Source organism: Suncus etruscus, chromosome 19 (assembly GCF_024139225.1).
Source record: "Suncus etruscus isolate mSunEtr1 chromosome 19, mSunEtr1.pri.cur, whole genome shotgun sequence".
Taxonomy (NCBI): domain Eukaryota; kingdom Metazoa; phylum Chordata; class Mammalia; order Eulipotyphla; family Soricidae; genus Suncus; species Suncus etruscus.
In genome coordinates this window covers 28,818,051-28,837,339 of record NC_064866.1, presented here as the reverse complement: position 1 = coordinate 28,837,339, position 19,289 = coordinate 28,818,051, and the positions used below count along the sequence as shown (strand labels likewise).

The following is a 19,289-nucleotide window of genomic DNA, read 5'->3' as shown; positions in this document are numbered from 1 at the left end:
TCCTGGCTAAGTGCTTGGTGGAACCTTTGGTGCCAGGGCTGGAATTTGGGAATCCTGCATACATAGCCTATGCTCCAGCTGACTGAACTCTCCCCAGCCCTGTATTTATATTCTTACTAGGAGTTATATCCATCCAATGGGGCTGTAGATTATGGGTGGGGATGGGGTACATAGAGCTTGGGATGGAATCCAGGACCTTGAACATGCTAGGCAGGTGCTCCACCATGTGAGCAATCTCCCTAGCTCCATTATCTCGTACTAAGTTTGCACCATTTCTTGTTACCTGCTGCTCCCAGCCCTATCCACCAGACCTGTATCTCTAGAAGGGCTCAGACTCAACTTCACATTTACCCACTAGGAAATGCTCAAGATATGTTTTCTGAATGACTGTACTGTAATTGTGGATTTCTCTGTAACTTTGTGAGTTCATCAGTCATCTGAGTTCTAGGGTCTTTATTATCCCCCCCCCATCCAGATGCTTTTCTTTTTATATCCTTCTATCCCTAATTAAGCTTGTCATAGTATATATACTTCTCATTTATTCTTAATTTTAAAATGAACACATTACATTTAAAAAATATTACATTTAGGGGCCGGAGAGATAGCATGGAGGTAAGGTGTTTACCTTTCATGCAGAAGGTCATCAGTTCAAATCCCGGTGTCCCATATGGTCCCCAGTGCCTGCCAGGAGCAATTTCTGAGCACAGAGCCAGGAAAAACCCCTGAGCACTGCCGGATGTGACCCAAAAACCACACACACAAAAAAATATTACATTTAAAAATAATAATAAAGACTCTGAGGTGGCTGCCTGCCCCTCCAGTCATGTCCCGAGCTAAGCTTTGTCAGCTCCACTAACTGGTCTATGGGGACAAAGGGAGCTGCAAACTCTACTTCTTCCCAAGATGGACCAAGTCACCACTACAGGTTGAAAGAGTGTCCTAGAAGCAAGAGTGGCAAAAGGTTGGGGGAAACAGAGGTGAGAGATATGGGTGCCCTTTTCCTACGGCCAACAGCCTAATCGGCTCCTCCTGCCTATTCTCAACTCTCCAAAACAACCCAAGTTTATTTTATTTTCCACCTCAAATGGTGACAAATAGAAACACCTCATCAGTCAGAGACAAGATGCTCAGAGGCAAATGCCAGTCTGTTCCAAAGTGAAGGAAACAGAGGCCCAGAAGGAGGCGGGGAGGTGGCTTCAGGGGAGGAGTGAGGGTCTACAGGGGAGGGGAAGAGACATTTGTTGGGGAGGTTTGTCCTCCACCAGCCCTTGCCCCGGGTTCTAACTCTCCTTAGCTCAGAGCCTGCTCCTCTTACCATCTAGCTCCATCAGATCAACAAGCAGTCAGGGGACCATTGGGCCTCCTGAAGGAGAGAGAGAGGAAGAGAGAGAGAGAGAGAGAGAGAGAGAGAGAGAGAGAGAGAGAGAGAGAGAGAGAGAGAGAGAGAGAGAGAGACTAGCACTAAAGAAAGTGGGTTTAGGGGATGAAGAGATAGATGTATGAGATCCTGGAGAAGAGAGGCAGAACCACCTTAGTACTACAGTATAGATGTGGATGCATCAGAATATCTGATTCAACAGCCCTCAGGGTTTGGTTCTCTCCATCATAGACTCAAACCCCAGTCTGGCCTGAGCCCATAGACATGAGAAGCAGGCTAAGCAACAATGCCAGACGCCAGGGCTATTCCAGTAGCAAGAAACTCAGTTTCAGCAGGCTCCTGGGGCCACAGTCACCTTTTCTTATACAGGGTAAAAACTCAATCTAGGTGCTTACTTAACCAATTGAGGACCATAAGAGAAAGTCATTTCCAGCCTTGAGACCTCGGAAATCTAGGGGTATGGACAGGGCATCAAGGGCCCTATTCATGAAGCCTCCTGTCTGCCTTGAGAAAGGTGAATCCTCATTCTCAAGCTCTATTTCCCTTTGCACTGGGATGCCAGGTTAGCCGTGGACAAGCCTGTGCTGCAGGCATCGGGCTATGGAGCTATGCTAGCACCCTCCTGCCCTTTGGGCCTGCTTCCCTGAGCCCACCTGTATGAAGGAAGTCAAGCTAAGCATTGGGCTGGGAGTTGCTTGAGGGGAAAGGCCCGCTGGGCTAGGCCAGTCACTAAGCAACAGCTCCTAGGACCCTTTCAGTTCACTTTCCCTAAAGATTGTTCGGCTTCTGTCACAAGGCACCGATCAACAGGCTGGGCAGACTCCTGAGGTGGGCACCCCTGTTCTGTCACAGGGCCCCCGGGGGCAGCCCAAACCTGCCGAGGCCTGCCCAGAAGGCAGGCTTGCCAAGTGAAGAAGGGTGGCACACAGCTCAGAGGACAGTTGCACAGAGGGCATAGGAAAAGAACCCCTAGAGCTCAGCTCCTGGTGCTGCAGGAAAATGGTCTCTTGGTGGTCCCTGTCTTCTCTGCGTTTTGAGATGTTATCCTAAAGAGCCTCAAACACCTTCTGGGATGAGTATGACCCCAACTGCCTCTCCACACACCATCAATATATTCACGGAGCATCCCAGACCGTCACAGGTTGAGGCACGACTTGGGAATGTGAAACCTTGGTTCTGCATCCCAGGTTCCCCTCCATGTAGCTGTGTGACCTCTTGCAGCCTCAGTGTAAAAAGTAGGGCTCATGTCTCCCTCTGCTACCAGTTCAGGCAGAGCAGAGAGCAAAGTGTTCACAGAAAATGCTCGCTAAAGCGTGGTTACTTCTCTTACCCTACTCTATCTTCTAATTTATCTCATCTTATCATAACTTTCCCACCTTATCTTGTCTTACTGTTTCAGTAGAACTCAGGGTCCTCAAACATGTAAGCTATGTGCTCTTCCCTCTGAGTGTCAGAATGGTTTAGACTTCTTCCCGTGACCCTCTGAAGAAGTCCTGTTGGGATAGGAAGAACTCTGAAGACTCAGCAACCTGTACCACTATGAACACCCAGAGAACTAAAGATAGGTCAGGTTTCTAGGCTCAGCTTTTAAGTATTCACCTCTGAATCCTAGTCTTGGCCTTTTCCAGGGATGACAAAACCCTACCTGTGCTCCAACAGCCCATCTCAACTGTTTCCATACCCAAAGGGCCGGCTATTCTGGGCTCCTAGAGCACCCTATTGGGCTGGCTAGGGTCTGGCACAACTCAGAGAAACCCCAGCTGGATGCTGAAAGAAAAGTCAATTCAGTGCCAATGGGTGCAGCCTCTTTAGATACAAGAACGAAGCATCTGAGCAAGTGAACTGTCCTCAGAGACCCTGGAGAACTTAGAAATAGGGCCGAGGTGCTCCAACCATTTTCATTCATTTCTTTCCTGCCATGCTGACTTCATCAAGCTATATAAGCCTCATTCTAATCCCATGCCCAGTTCTGACAGCATCTCAGCATCCCAGCCTCTCCCCTCATGCACTCTACATCACCAGGGGTCTACATCAGTCAGGGGCCCTTGACTTGAGCTGGTCTTTCTTGGCTGTAGGGAAAGAAAACAAAAGGCCTTTGGACCTGGCTCTACTCCATCTTCCAAAAGGTCTCAGCCTTCGAGGGACTGCCTGGGTTCAAGCTCTCTGCTCTTCCCCACTTCCAAAGGAACTGCAGCTGTCCTGGCAGCTTTGCCCATTGGTCCCCTTCCTGCCACCCCATTTCCCTCCATCTTCTGCCCTCCTGGGGGTGGAACTTTTCCTTCCACAAGAGAGTACAGGAGGGAGGGGAGGGCAGGAGGGCTCTGAGACTCATTAACACAACTTGGGATGCCAGAGGTGATAGCAGGAGGCAGTCCCTAGATTCAGAGCACCAGTTTGTTCTTTCCTGTCTCCCAGGAAGACCCCCCCCCTCCAAGCAGGAGATGTCACACCAGCCCCAGGGTCTCTCAGGCCTTTCCATCCTGTTTTAGGATTTTTTTTCAGCCCATTTTCTCCCCAACCCCCTTCACCTGAGGATCTCAAGGGGGCACTTGTATGACCAGGGGAGAAGTAGACAGGAAGGGCTGAGATCCTGCCTAAATCAGCCTATCCCCTCTACACCCATTGCTATTTCAAGCGTAACCTGAACCAGAGCTTTCTGGGAAGCCAATCTGTACTGCTGCAGGGAGAAAGTATGGCACAAGAGACCTGGGCACACCTCCGACGGTCTGTGGCTGACCACTGGCCTTGGAGCCTGTGGGGCCCAAACACGAGGCCCTTCTGGCTTAACCTATCTCAATCTCTCTGTCCCTGCAGAGGTCAGGGCACACCCCCCAACACTGTGTCCAGGAAACCTTAGCAACAGGCATCTTGATCTATCTATTTCGGAGAAAATAAAGGCCTCTTCCAAACCTGGCATCTGTGCCCGTCTGGCCCCTCCCTGGAGCCCCATTCCCCAAATCTCCTACCCACCCACTCCCTGCTGAGGGAAATGGTCCTATTCCCAGGCTTACTGGTTATGTATGAGTCAAAGAGAATGAAACCTCTCATCTTCCTCTAGGATGGTCCCAGCTCCCAGCACTCTGAACTGCAGGCAGAATGGTGTGGGGGACACTCAAGGAAGCAGTGAATGAATGCAAAGGCCCAGAAACAAGCCACAAAGCAGGCAGCCAGAGGAAGTGTCTTCCTTAAACCCTAAATAGAGCTGACCCTATTCCAGCCTATCAAGGCGCTTGGCTCTGGGAAGGTGTGATGAGAGGGAAGAAAGAGAAGGGAAGGACCCCCTCCGTGGGCAGGATGGGATTAGGATGGGAAGGATGCCATTAGGTTTAAGTTCCACCGACTATGTGGCAGTTTTAAGGGAGGAGGGGGTATGGGGAATAGCTGCCCCCCACACCCGAGGGCCAAGGCAGGCAGGCAGGCAGGCAAGTCAGCCCCGTCCTGCTTCCTCTCCATGCCACACCACCTTGCTCGCCCCAGAGGAGACCCAAAAGAGGCTTTTTCTGCCACCAACTCACCCTGGCGGCTCGGGAAGAGTAGGGGTCCTCGAAGAGGGCCCAAATGCGGGGCTGCCAGCTCCTCCAGCTCCCGCACCCCGAGCCAGGGCCACCGCCTCCTTCGTGGGGTCCCAGGCGTTGCAAGGCCAGCTCCCTTTCCTCCTCATCCACATCCTCTCCAGGACCCGCACCCCCACCGCTGCCGTCTGGGCTCTCGAAGATGTCCAGAGCCTCCTCAGCATCCCGGTGCTGCCGGTAGGTCATCCAGCAGCAGGGTTCCACGTCGGTCTCGTCTATCCCCCAGAAAGTGAGCTCCTCCTCGAAGAGGGGCCCACACACGTCTGCTGGACAGTGCAGCTTGCCCGTGCGGTAGTAGTTGAGCACATAGGAGAAGACCCCAGGGTGCCTGTCGAAGAAGAACTCGCAGCTGCCGCCACCGCCACTGCCACTGCCACAGCCACCACCACCGCCTCCACCGTCGGACTCTGGCCGGCCACCACCTCCTCCACCGTCGGGGTCGGCCAGCCAGGCGAGGCGTGTGCCAGGCAAGGTGCGGAGGGTGCTACGGTAGGTCTCATGTCGTGTGCCCCCGACGTTGAGGATGATCTTCTCCGACGCCTGGCCCTTGGCCATCTCCTCCTTCAGACATGTTTTGGACGGAGGCTTGTTCCCCGACTTGCGCCCACGGTAGGAGGACACGCACACCGAGCTGATCATAAAGAGAGGCGCTGCGGGGCTTTTCAGGGGGCACGGGGCTGGGCTGCCCGTTGCCCTCCAAACACCCTTCCCAAGGAGGAGGAGGAGGAGGCAAAGCCAGGCAGGGGAAGGGGGAGGAGGAGGAGGATCAAGAAGAAGAGGAGGAGAAGGAGGAGGAGAAGGAGGCCCTGCCCCCTGCCTCCCCCCTGTTGGGTCCCTGATCCTACCCCAAACTCAATTCATTGTACTCCACCCCGAAGGGAAGGGTGGGAGCAGAATACCAAGTCAGGAATCACCCAAATCTACTATCGGATAGACTAGGTCACACTCCTCTAGGGTGGAGTAGACAGTGAAGGATTAAGGGTAGGATCAGGAACCCAACAGAACACCAAGTCAGGAATAATCCAAATATACTAATCACCAGGTCACACTCCACTAAGGTGGGGTACAATGATGGATGAGAAACCCAACACCCCCCACTCCCATTCCCTGGGGTTGGAGAGAGCTAGAGGGAGGGAGTGCTGGGCTTGGGAATTGGGGGTGCACAGGTGGTTGGGGTTTGGGGAGGCCGGCAGGGAGGGAGGGATGGAGCCAGGAGAGCCCAGCAGGGTGACCCCCTTCCCAGCAAGGGGTGCCGGGGGATAGGCCAACTGGGGCAATGAGCAAACTCAAACCCCCCTCCCCTCCAATTGAGCACTTGAACTGAGCACTCTCTCACTCACTCAGACACCGCCTGGGGAAGAGCTTGGGACACACCCCCGACGCAGAAAGGCTCGGGGCCCAGTGCTCTCTCACACGCGAAGCTGGGGTCCCCCCGATAGCAGCAGCAACAGCAACAGTAGCGGCAGCGGAGATGCAACTGTGACAGCAAAAGCAATTGCAGCAGCAAACAGCATCAAGATTGGGCAGCCAGCAACAAGTCCTGGGTGCGGCCGTGGCTGGGTAGAAGACGCTCAGGGCCACCGTGGGGGTTGCCTGTTGTCATTCCACGCGTAGCTGCGGGTGTCCTGGTCCCCCCATTCATAAATCCGGGGTGCAGGGCGGGGCGGCGGCTGCGGTGCAGAAAAACAAGCGGTTCCTTGGGCTCTGCTGGGCAGACAGACAGCGCTTTTGCGGGGGCCGATCCGGGCCCTGGGTGAAAATCAGGGGGTCCTGAGGGTCTCCTGGCACCCACGGAGGAATGTCCCCGGCGGGCGACGGCTTGAGCGGCCAAGGACACCACCTCCGGCTGGCTTCCCGGGCTGCGCCGGGAGGGAGCGTCAGCGCAGCGCCCCAGCGCCCGGCCCCTGCGAGCTGGCAGCGCCTGGTGCCAAGCCTCGGGCGCCTCTGCCCATCTCCGGGCGGGGCTGCAGCCAGGCAGCACTAAGGGAGGGAGTTGTTGGGCACCCAGAGCGGTCAGGGCTCTGGTTCGGGTGCTCCCCGGCTGTCTCCAGCGAGGGGTGCCAAAGCCACTCTCTCCCCCTTGGGGCCTCCCAGAGCTGGTGAGGTGGGTGAGATGGGCACAGGATCCCCTGGTAGAGCTCTGTCTGCCTTCCTGAGCCGAGTTAGATCGAGGTGCTGAACCCCCTTTGCTGCCAACACTCAGCTCTTGCTTGCCTTTGCCACTAGCCCCCTCCTCAGGCCAACCTACGTCTCCTCCCACTGCAATCCGAAGATTGCAATTCCCCCCCCCAACTCCCAGTTGTCAGGACCCCCTTGCCTCTAGCTTCTACCACCCTCCCCTTTTGCTTGCTGCCTTTCTTTCTTTCTTTGCCCCTTCCCAGCCCAGCGGGTGGTTGCTGGAGGCAGCAGAAGGAAGAGTGGAGAAACTGTCTTCAGAAGGCCAGCCACCCCCTCCTGCCCCCAAACACTGTATTGGGGCCTTCTGATCACCTAGCCCCATTTCCTGCTTTGTAGTCCCAAGATGCCCAGGACCTGAACCTTGTTATTCCTACCACTGCCACCAAAGCCCCTGAAGAAAACCAACCTGGCAAAGAAAGACTTCCTGGTCTGGGTGTGGAAGGTAGCTGTGAGAGGGTACTGTGGGTGTGGGTGGTCTGATTTGACCTGTTTGGGGCACATTTCACCCCCTCCTGGTTCATCTATAGTGAAGCTAGGCTGCATCTTGACCTTGCTGCCTTTGTGTCTCCTCTGCTTGTTCTGAACTCTTCAGATCCCACTGCTATTTATTTTATTTATTTATTTATTTATTTATTTATTTATTTATTTATTTATTTATTTATATTTTTTGGGTTTTGGTTTTTGGGTCACACCTGGCAGCGCTCAGAGGTTACTCCTGGCTTTATGCTCAGAAATCGCTCCTGGCAAGCTCGGGGGACCATATATGGGATGCTGGGATTCGAACCACTGTCACCCGCATGCAAAGCAAACGCCCTACCTTCATGCTATCTCTCCGGCCCGCTGCTTTCTTAAACCCTTACCATATCCACTCCATGAACTTGCTTGCTAATGATTGTGGACCTGTCATTTGTCAGGTCCTTAAACATTCATCACAGTTCCATTTTATGGTCCCATCTCAAGAGCAATTTTCAGATGAGTTTGTTTTTATTTCTATGACCAGTACCTTTACATCTTTTAATTAATTCCCCTCACCCACATAAATATCATTTTTTTTTGGTGGGAGCCACAGTGGGATCTGCTCTTGGGGGACATTCCTGAGACTCAGGGGGCCATATAGGGCACAGGGATTGCACTTGAGTCTTTGGCATGCAAGACAAGTGCCTTATCTGCTGTACTAGCCCGTTCAATCCACCCACACACAATTTATTTATTTATTTTTTTGGTTTTTGGGTCACACCCAGCAGTGCTCAGGGGTTACTCCTGGCCCTACGCTCAGAAATCGCTCCTGGCAGGCTCAGGGGACTATATGGGATGCCGGGATTTGAACCACCGTCCTTCTTTTTTTTTTTTTTTTTTTGGTTTTTGGGCCACACCCGGCATTGCTCAGGGGTTACTCCTGGCTGTCTGCTCAGAAATAGCTCCTGGCAGGCACGGGGGACCATATGGGACACCGGGATTCGAACCAACCACCTTTGGTCCTGGATCGGCTGCTTGCAAGGCAAACACCACTGTGCTATCTCTCCGGGCCCACCACCGTCCTTCTGCATGTAAGGCAAATGCCTTACCTCCATGCTATCTCTCTGGCCCCATCACACACAATTTTTAAAAACAAATTCAGCAGTCTCTATGTCCTTCTGAATGCTGGCAGGATTCTAAAGTACAAATGCCAAGTGATGGAGACACCTGCCCTGGGCGCACTCCAGTTTCCAAACCAGGAAGTACTGACTGCACTGAGAAAACCTAAGAAAAACTGCGGAAAAATAAAAAAAGGCCTCTGGGTGTGGCAGGGCTGCTGCCACTCTATACTCAGAAGTTATTCCTGGGCTGGAGAGATAGCATGGAGGTAAGGTGTTTGCCTTGCATGCAGAAGGATGGTGGTTCGAATCCTGGCATCCCATATGCCAGGAAGATTTCTGAGCATAGAACCAGGAGAAACCCTTGAGCACTGCTGGGTGTGACCCAAAAACAAAAAAACAAAAAGCAAACAAAAAAAAAAGAAGTTATTCCTATCGGTGCTCTGGAGACTACGCTATGCCAGGGATTGGATCCGGGTATGCAAGATGCAAAGCACGTGTTCAGCCCATTGAACCATCTCTCGAGGATTCTTTTAAGCAAAAGTCCCATCATGAATGCTTCATATGGCCTTGCTTTTTGACTGCCCTCCTATGACATCCTGGTCTTTGTTCGAAATATGCATTAGCTAGCACCCCCTGTTGTGTCCAGTCCTGCTTTAAATGCCTCTCAGAGACTGGCTGACTTTGCTGTAAAAAAAAAAAAAAAAAGGCAACCTCTTAGCTAGGACTGGGAAAAATTGAGCCAGGCCTGACAAGAAGCTGAGCAGCAAAAGGACCCTTAGCAAAGATGAGGAAAAGCTAACCCTCATGAGCTACTATAAAGTTCTGACTAGGTTGGCTTCTGACAATCTTAGTTCTCTCCTGCATTTTCTATCCTTTAGAAAAATCCCTTTATTCTTTGGTGGTCCCCCTTCTGAATTGAGAGAAGTTGAGGGGTAAAGTGAGAGAGGAGACGAATGGCCTGGCATGGCTCAGGTGTTTGTTCTGGAAGTGTTTATTAAGTGTCTACTTTGTGCCGGAAGCTGCTCCAGGCAGGAGACATCAATGAATAAAATAGACCACCACCACCACCACCATTCCCACCACCACCACCCCACACTACTTCCATCACCCCAGTAGATCTTCCAGGGCTTGCATCCTGCTACGTTTGTGGATATGATGAGCTTGTAAGAACATGGTGGAAGAAAACTGCCTGAGAGAAGAAGCCCACAGAGGGAGGACTGGAAGAGTGAAGGAAACAGTCTGGGCAGAGGGTCACCAGCGAGGAGACGAGAGTCTTCTAGAGAAGGTGACACTTTTAGCTGAAGGGTTTGTCTCAGAACTCTGAGCCAATCTACTATTTGCGAATTTCTGAACATTTCTGGGCTGTCAGGCCCATGTAGATGAAGTCATGTTATTTTGCCAAAGCACTGGGAAGGAAAATGAAGTCATGTTATTTTGCCAATGCACTGGGAAGGAAAAGCCCCAGGCCCAATCTGCAGTAGAGCAGTACACATTCATGGGGTTGTGCTGCCCTCTGGTGGCGCTGAGAGACCCTAAGTTAGCTTTCACCCTCTGAGTTGAGGTGCCTGGGAGAAAAGGTTGAGTTTCCATCCCTAACCTTTAGATGCCTGTCCTAGCCTGCCTGCCTGCCTGCCTGCCTGCCTGCCTGCCTGCCTGTCTGTCTGTCATCTTACCATCTGAGACTTGGAGAACCAACAGGATGATGCATGATCATCGTGAACCAGTCACCATAGCAAGGAGTAACCCCTGAGCATTACCAGATGTTACCCCAAAACAAAATAAAACAAAAATTGAATGTGCTTCCACTGTACAGAATGAAAGGAAATCTATAATTACCGAAAGAATGAATCTTTTCCTTGTGAGATCACTGCAAGGTAGAGTTGGATTTTTAAAATATGTTTACAGATTAAATACTGGAAATTTAGAGGTTTAAAAGACTTGTCCTAGTGGGTAGGGATGGTTTCAATGAGAAATCAGAAGTTCCGTTTTGCAAGCTTCTTTTCTCCATGATCACCTTTTCACCTTCCTCTCCTAGTCCAATAAAGACGTGAGTGTGAAAGCCAGTTCACAAAAAGGTGACAGCCAGGGTGGGCCTCTAACCCTAGGAACACAGATCCTATGACAAAAGACTAGAAGACTAGAAGAAGGCACTGTTTGACCCAGATTATGCCACCTTTCTGGAGCTCTTTGAGAGCTGAGCCAACCAGTGGGAGACTTGAGAGCCCAACACCAAGACTATCTATCTACCCTCCCCTTTCTCCACTTGAAGCTCCATGCAGGGTTCAACTACTCAAAAGGAAAGAAGACCCCAATTTCTCCATCTTGGACTCTACTTGTTGGAGGAGCTCCAGGCCTAGGAATGGTCTCCTGGCAGCCTAGACAGGCCCTAGTATTAACTCCACACTTTGGGTACTCCTGACAGGAACCATTCAGACCCCTTTCCAAGCTTTTATAGATCTGGAACAGAGGCCTAAAAAGGAACATGGGGACCAGCTCACAGGCACATTCTCTGGAAGGCATTTCAGATATAAGGAAGTAAGCTAGGGGGAGTGAGCTGGGCTGGAAGCATGGAAATGGCAAAGAATGCTCCCCTCTGAATGGAACAATGTACAGACATGGTATGAGCACACAAAGATACACACACACATACACACACACACACACACACACACACACACACACATACACACACCACACAAACTCAGGACCCAGCTGGCAAGACTCTGGCATTTAGCATTTCTTCATTTAGAAAAGTATAGATTCCACCCACACAGACTCAATTCCAGCAAAACTGGTTCATTCCATCAGAGTAGTTAATCTGTCCCAATAGGCTGATCAGAACAGCAAGGTCCTGGGGAAAGGGATGGCAGGTGTCTGCAGAGAGAAATGGAACCGCAGCTCATCCTAGCATCTCAGACAACTCAGAGAGCCACTCTGCTTGGGTCAGCTCTGAGAGCAGAGGGAGTCAGAAGCCATCCACCTTTGACCAGGTTGGATCACATGGAATCTTCCTTTATCACAACTGTGCTCTGGCTGGCATGAAGGAATTTGTAGGTGAGAGGTAAGTGACAGGCAGAATCTTCTCCCATTACTAGCTTCTTCCCATTGATAGAATATGATGTGTGCCAGCATCATGGGTAGGTTGTGAAGAGGACATCCCCAGTGGGTCCTCTCCTTACTCCTTTTGCTCCTTTTTTGTATTGTTGCCAGGAACTAACACATTCCAAAACACTAAAAATTCTAAGTTCAGGGCTGAAGCAGGGAATTAATGAGGCTATGGAATGTAGAGTCCTTCCTGCACTTCTTTGCAATAATGAAGGAGCCCCTAAAATGGGAATCTAGAAGTTCATGAAGGGAAGAAGTAAACCTATTTTTCTTTTGCTAGCTTGTGGGAACTTTGGGTAAATATTTTTCCTCCCTTTGGCTGCAATTTCCCCAACTGCTCTCATAGCTAAGGTTCATTCTGTGCTTGTCATCGTTACTTTATGGTGGGTTTCAATAGTCATTGTGCTTTGCTGATGATTTGGGGGGGTAGGGGGGCCTTGAGTCACTTCCAGTCATGCTCAAGGCTTATTTCTGGCTCTGTGTTTAAGGATCATTGCTGGCAGTATTCGGGGAACACTTTCTTGTGCCGAGGTTGGTCACATGCAAACCAAGCACCTTACCCACCCCTCCTTACCCACCCCTCAAGGCCTTGCTGATTATTTTTATTTTGGGGAGATGGAAAGAGCTTAGCAGTTTTGACTTTGGGTCCTCCATGCAGCTGCACTGTAGACCTCCAAAAGCTGTTGAGTGATTATCTCTGCACTAAATTTCTGTAGCTGGCATGCCACTGGCCTTTCTTAATAGCTAGTGGTCAGCTGGAAAGTCAGCTGAAGCGCCTACCAACACAGCAATCTCAAAGCAACTGGACTTCTTCACCAGGCTGCTGGGGTCTCCAAAAGCAGCATGCCTAGAATGACAATGGAAATATCGGCCTTTTAAACCCCAACCTCAGAAGGCGTGGAGCACAGCATCACTCTTAACTTGTCCTGTTGGTCCAAGGAGACATTTGTTAGCCCTTTATAGGTGTGAAGAATTTGAGCTTACCTTCCTTCAGCCACATCTTTGCATTGGCAGAATTCTTCCTCCTTGGTCAAGCCTCTGTGGCTAGAGCAGGTTGAGGCTGTGTGTCTCACTGAGTCTGATTGCAGAGAACATGACCAGGTCCATTCGAGCTGTACCTCTGGGTTCCCCCTTCCCTCGGAATGGAACCTTTTGTCCCCTCCATAATGAACTGAATCAGTTCATTCTGAGACAGAGATGGCTTATTGTGTGGGTGATGACACCCCAGAATGAAGCAAATGTCCTGGACTGACACATGACAAGAAGGAAGGATATTAATATCTAATGAACACCTAGAGTCCAGAACAATAGTGTATCAGGTAGCGCTCTTGCCTTGCATGCTACTGACCCAGGTTTCATCTGCTGCACCTCTGAGTACTACCAGGAGTGATTCCTGAGTTGCAGAACTAGAAGTAACCCCTGAGCATTACCAGATGTTACCCCAAAACAAAACAAAACAAAAATCGAATGTGCTTCCATTGTACAGAATGAAAGGAAATCTATATTACCACAAGAAAGTATCTTTTCCTTGTGAAATCAATGCAAGGTAGAATTGGATTTTTAAAATATATTTACAGTTTAAATACTGGAGGTGGAGGTTTAAGAGACTTGTCCTAATTGGTAGGGATGGTTTCAAGAATGTAGATTGGTGACTAAAATTTCCTTAATGCTCCCTACCCTGACAGGCCCAAGGCTGAAGCAGCTGTATCATTTGACTCATGCCTGTCTTTCCCTTTCTTCCCCCTCTGCCCTCTCCTTACAGTGCTTAGACTCTGTCATTTACTTTCTCATCACAAAATTCTATCTGGTCCTAGTCTGGCCAATAGCTCGACTGTGACACATGATAGGTGGGAACCGTCAGTACTTTGGTCTCTTCCCCATGTTACATACCTTAGATTCTCAACAATGGCTGCAACTCTAAAAATCTGACAGAATTGAAACTGGGCCATATTCCAGCCTCAGGACTCTAGAAACCAAAATTACCTATTTCCCATTTCTGGAGATGGTCTCTTTGAGTTCCTTGATCATCATGTAAGCATCCTGGTGAGTCAGAGTTGAGCTCTGGGAAGAGGCTTCTAGATGCTGGTTGGGCCTGTGATTGTAGCTCAGCCTAACCTGGCTGCTGATCATACAGAGGCCTGGCTGGTTTAGGCTGGAGTTAAGCTGCCTATGATCTGCCAGACCAATTTATACAGCTGTAGGTCACTGGGCCCCTTCCTTGCCATCAGAAGAGTCGATTAGAGAAGCCGTGATTGAAGTCTATTCCAACAAAACCAGGAGATAATAAAATGGTTGGTTGAAGTGTCTTGGGGGGGACTTGATCTATAATCACATGACTAATCTCATTTAGTCCATTTAAAGGCCTACTTCACAGGCCAGAAAGGAAAATAAAAAGAAAGGACAGAACCCATTCCAGGTCCCCAGAAAACAGAAGGCCCAGCTAGCATATAAGCCTGTAAGCCTGGAGTCTGATTCTTCCAAGGCTATGCACATGAGCTACTTAATGTTCTCTCTCTCTCTCTCTCTCTCTCTCTCTCTCTCTCTCTCTCTCTCTCTGTTTTGTTTTTGGTTTTGGGGCCACACCCGGTGACACTCAGGGGTTACTCCTGGCTATGTGCTCAGAAATCGTTCCTGGCTTAGGGGACCATATGGGATGCCGGGAATCGAACTGCGGTCCATCCTAGGCTAAATCACACAAGGCAGACAAATGCCTTATGCCCTGCACTATTGCTCTGGCTCCATACTTATTGCTTTTGATGAGCAGGAGAAAGGCCTTTCAATCAGACCATGCACAAAAGGACTGAATAATAAAGCAAGAAGTAGTAGGGACTCAAGAGCTAAGATAGCTAGTACAGCTAGTATAGCGGGTACTGCCGTGCAGTCAGCTGACCCCAGTTCAATTCCCAGCAGCACATATGGTTTCCTGTGGGCTGTTAGAAATGATCCCTGAGCACAACCAGGAATCATCTCTATGCACCGCCGAGTGTGGCCCCCCCTCACACAATAAATAAATGAAATAATAGTATCCAGATATTTTTTCCCATTTGAGGTATCTTGGGGTAATTTAGTGTTGAGAAGGATGTGGAAGGGGGGCTTCTCTTGGCAAAACTTGAGCTGAATATGGAATAAAGAATTTGGGTTTATTCATCTTTAGTGTTCATAGATTGTACTGAACCTATTTATGTTGGATGCTGAAAGTTTGCTCAAGGAATAGATGAACCCCCAAAGGAGTAAGCAAAGGAGGGTGGTGGACTGGGCTAGGGAGAGAAAGGTCTTCCTGCCATCTGGTGTCTATTTCTGGAAACACACTTTCTTCTCTGGCAGAAGGAAACCGAAGCTTCCTGTCTGTCTCTGAGAGGGAGCGGGTGGTGGAATCTCCCCTGGGAATTGAGTCTTCCAACTTCTCTGCTCTGTGAAACTGAGGCAAGACCAGGTCTCCTACTACTAGCTACTTCAAAGAACCATGCAGTGCACCATGCACTTAATAAATTCTTAGGGTTGAACGTGAGAGAACAGGGAAGTCCAATTCTGCAGGATAACATCTTTGCTTTTGTACTGGAGTTGACATAAAGAAAGGCACTCTCTGGGGTTTTATTTATTTTTTGGTTTTTGGGTCACACCCTGCAGTGCTCAAGGGCCACTTCTGGCTCCACGCTCAGAAATCACCCCTGGCAGGCTCAGAGGACCATATGGGATGCTGGGATTCAAACCACCGTCCTTCTGCATGCAAGATAAACACCTTACATCCATGCTATCTCTCCGGCCCCAAAGAAAGGCACTTTCTCCCTTAACTAGGCCTTGTGGAGGGCCTAGAGTTCCTCATAGAGGCCCCAGCACTGAGGCCAGGTAAGAATTTTCCACATGAGGCCCTGGTCAGTGGGCATCCAACAATGCCCTGATTGTTAAGTATATTGCCTTCCTTGCCTGGAAAGATCTACACCCCGGTGTCCCTATTTTAGGAGCATTGAAGCCAGCCATGGGAACTTAGCAGGCCCTCTGAGGAGGTAGTTTCCTTCCAGAGGCAGGTTATTTTAACACTTGCTTTAGTTTTTTATTTTATTTTATTTTATTTTATTTTGGGGGGGGGTCACACCCGGCAGCACTTAGTGGTTATTCCTGGCTCTATACTCAGAAATAGCTCCTGGCAGACTCGGAGGACCATATGGAATGCCGGGATTTGAACCATAGTCTTTCTGCATGCAAGGCAAACACCTTACCTCCATGCTATCTCTCTGGCCCCTTGCTTTAGTTTTTTTAGCTTGTGTTTTCATGGGAACTGTGTCTCTTCAGTGTGGCCTTACTCAACTCAATCTCAACAAGGCCACTTGTATTCATCAATAGCAGATTTGGTTCCTCAGAAAGCAACTTTGTGGCCATCTTCTGCCTCCCCACCTGGCTCAGCCAACCCCCACAACTCCTTCCACCTCTTCTTCATCCCAGATGGCCACACATTGGCCCAAAACGCCCTTAGGATGCCCATCCCCTCCATCTCCCTCCAGCCCCCTGCATCATGGGCAGGTCACATAGACACATAGACTTTGGTAAGAACAGACACTTTATTGTACACCATAGTGGGAGGCGAAGGGGACAAGGAGCTCTGGGGTCACTAGGCCTTGTCCTTCCCCTGGCAGAATACTCTGGCTAGTTGTGGGACACATGAACTAAATTGTTCTGAATTAGGTCAGAATCTACTATGATACCTGCCAGATGTGCTTGGGTGTATACAAAGCAGAGCTTGGCATGAGATGGGGTCCAGGCCCTCAGCCCAGTCCCCAGAGCAGAAGCAAGAGGCCCTGCACTTCTGGGCCTGGTAGACACTCCTTGGTGGGGGTGGAGGGTGTCCACACACCTTTCAACCTATTCAGTCTCTTTTCCACAGCGGGGAGCACTGTGAGGAAGGGCAACCAGTAGCCCCTTTCTATAATACTACAGGCTATATGGAGCCTGGGCTAGCCAGCTTCCAGTTTCCCAGCCTCAGGGCTCCTGCCAGCTGACCTGGGAGGACTTGTCCTGGTACTCAAAAATTTATTGCTGAAGGGCAACAGTCAACCTTACAGGCATCTGCCTGGCTGTCCTGCCTGTGCTCCCCCACCTGGGTACAGGGGAGAGGGCAGGATGCTCCCTGAGCAAGAAGCTGGTGATGGGGGTGGGGGGCTGGCAGAGGTTAGGAACAGGACTTCTAGGGAATCCCAGTCCTGCCTTGGAGCTCACTGCCCCCTGTGGGCACTGAGGGATGGCACCAAAACCAGGGGGTGGGGCCCTGGACAGGATGGAGGGGCCCTCCTAGGCCACTTCCTGCTCATCCAGGTACTCTGGGGAGGCTCCAACTTCAACAGGTATCCCACCTGCCCTATGGCATCTCCCCAGTGTTAGGACATAGGGGAAAAGGGGGCCACAGTCCCCTCTGAACACTGTCAGGACCATTTTGAGGACAAGCATAGGGCAGCGAGGCTTTGCGATACTTTCATGGCAACCCAGTGCTTCTCCAGGTGAGGAATTTTGACTCTGGTAGGATTAGCAAAAGGTTGGCTAGAAAACAAATTGGGAGGGCTTCCCCCCACCCCGGACAAGGCGCCACATTTATTTCCCTGTTTCTGGCAAGCTAAGTGTGTGAAGGCAATGAGTCACCAGCAAGAAATTGGTGCCTGGCCCTACAGCTAAAGATTTCCCAAGGAACCTCACCCTGAGCCTGGCCTCACAGAGCTGCGAGAAGGCAGTGGTGGGGTGCGGACCACATCAAGGGCTTCAGGAATGGGACAAACACTGGGAATGGAAAGTCAGCAATCACACGTACCCACGCCCACGATGCGCAGACAGCACACGCATACAAGCACACACACACACATACCAAGCTCAGGGCCCTGTATCTAACATGGCAGACACAGCCCGACAGGGCCCCGCCTACGGCAGAGGCAACCAGCACTACGGCAGGGACCGAGCAGATGGATCCAACTTGGCCCCCCTGATACACGCTACAACATTAAAAATATATCAAATATACAATGAAAATAGATATGTACAGCACTGAGGATGAAAATAGTCCACCAGCCACAGTATAATATTGGGTTTGTCATTTAACAGCATTTACACCCACATGTACAGATTGAATATACAATAGAAATAGAATATATAGAAGAGTATATATAGTAGTGTCTCTCCTAGGGCCTTGCTTTTTCTGCTGCTAACTCTGCTTGGGCTTTGGCCTGGTGCCAGGGAGAAGGTATTGTCAGGTAAGGGGGGCTAAGGCGGGATGTTATGTCCCCAATGCTCAAGTCTTTGGGGGAGAGGTGGCCCCTCCTCTCTCTACATACAGGAAGGGTAGGCAGGGCTGAGAGGGCTGGGGTGGGAGAAGTGGGGAGAATAATGAGTAAGGGAACTGGCAGGGTGGGGGATGGATCCCTAGCAAGGGGGGTCACCAAAGGAATAAGGGATGGAAGAGAGAATCCTGAGCCTACTCTAGTCTTTCCGGTGCCAAATGCAGTCAGAACTACAAGCATACTTCAGGGCATTCTGTGAAGGCCTATTCCTGTGTCCTACTCATGTCCTGTCCACTAAGGTGCTCAAAATGGTGGTTTTCTATTCCAGTCAGCCTTCTATTAGTCCATCCATCCATTCATCCATCTACCCACTCATCCACCAATCTATCCATCCATTCATACCTACCTATTCATCCATCCAACAATCCCCACCCATCTATCCTTCCTTCCATTGGTTCATCCATTTCTCCCCACTTATTCTCCTTTGGGTTCTAACACTGTCATCCTGTACTCTGTGTCCTGTACTCTAGTGTCCTGGCACTATGTTTGACCCTCCCTGTACCATGGCCAGGAAGGGATGGGAGAGGTTTCAGGAGTGACAGCATAACAGAGGGCTGTGCTTGTATGAAGAAAATAAAGGCCCCAAAGGGCAGTGACTCGTCTCTCCCCAAGTGTGAACCTGAGGAAAACTTCCTGGGAGTGAGCTCCTAAATTCAAGGGACCCCCAATCCAGGGAAGCAGCTGCCACTAGCTAGAAAGTGGGGGCTGGGATGGGGATAGGGTCTGTGCTTCACAATATTGTGCTCCAAATCATCTGAATGGTGCTGTGAACTGTGTCTGTGCTCTGGAAACCTCTCCTGGCAGGGAAGCTCCTCGGGAGGGAAGAGGTAGAGGCCCCCACTCTGGCTCCAGGATGGAGGGTATTGGAGATTGCTAAGCCTTAATGGAGATAGGGAGGGTCCTTAGCCTCCCTGGCATATTTGAGGACACATTCCAAGTGCCCTAAGCAGGAACATATATGGGGGCACTCCTAGGATTCTCAAGGTCTATGCTCAAGTCAGAGGATACGGGCTACATCACAAAATAGAGCCTCAATCCCAGCCCAGCCTTAGATCAGGCAGTCTCTGGGCCCTCCCACCTCCATTGCAGTACCTCTGAATACCATAACCTGGTGACATAAAGGGTCCCCCGAGACCTAAGAACTGCAGGTAGCAGTTTATGG

The 19,289-nt window shown here is 50.4% G+C and overlaps 1 protein-coding gene across 4 annotated transcripts in view; it reads right to left on the bottom strand.

Moving 5' to 3' along the window:
- Positions 1 to 6,001, bottom strand: part of KCNC4 (potassium voltage-gated channel subfamily C member 4) — a 248,510-nt gene extending 242,509 nt beyond the window's left edge. For all 4 annotated transcript variants that reach the window (XM_049765699.1, XM_049765700.1, XM_049765698.1 and 1 more), the window contains exon 1: positions 4,894 to 6,001. In XM_049765699.1, coding sequence (XP_049621656.1) covers positions 4,894 to 5,589 — 696 coding nt within the window. In that variant the 5' untranslated portion in view covers positions 5,590 to 6,001. The remainder of the gene's footprint in view (positions 1 to 4,893) is intronic.
- Between the last annotated feature and the right edge of the window lie 13,288 nt (positions 6,002 to 19,289).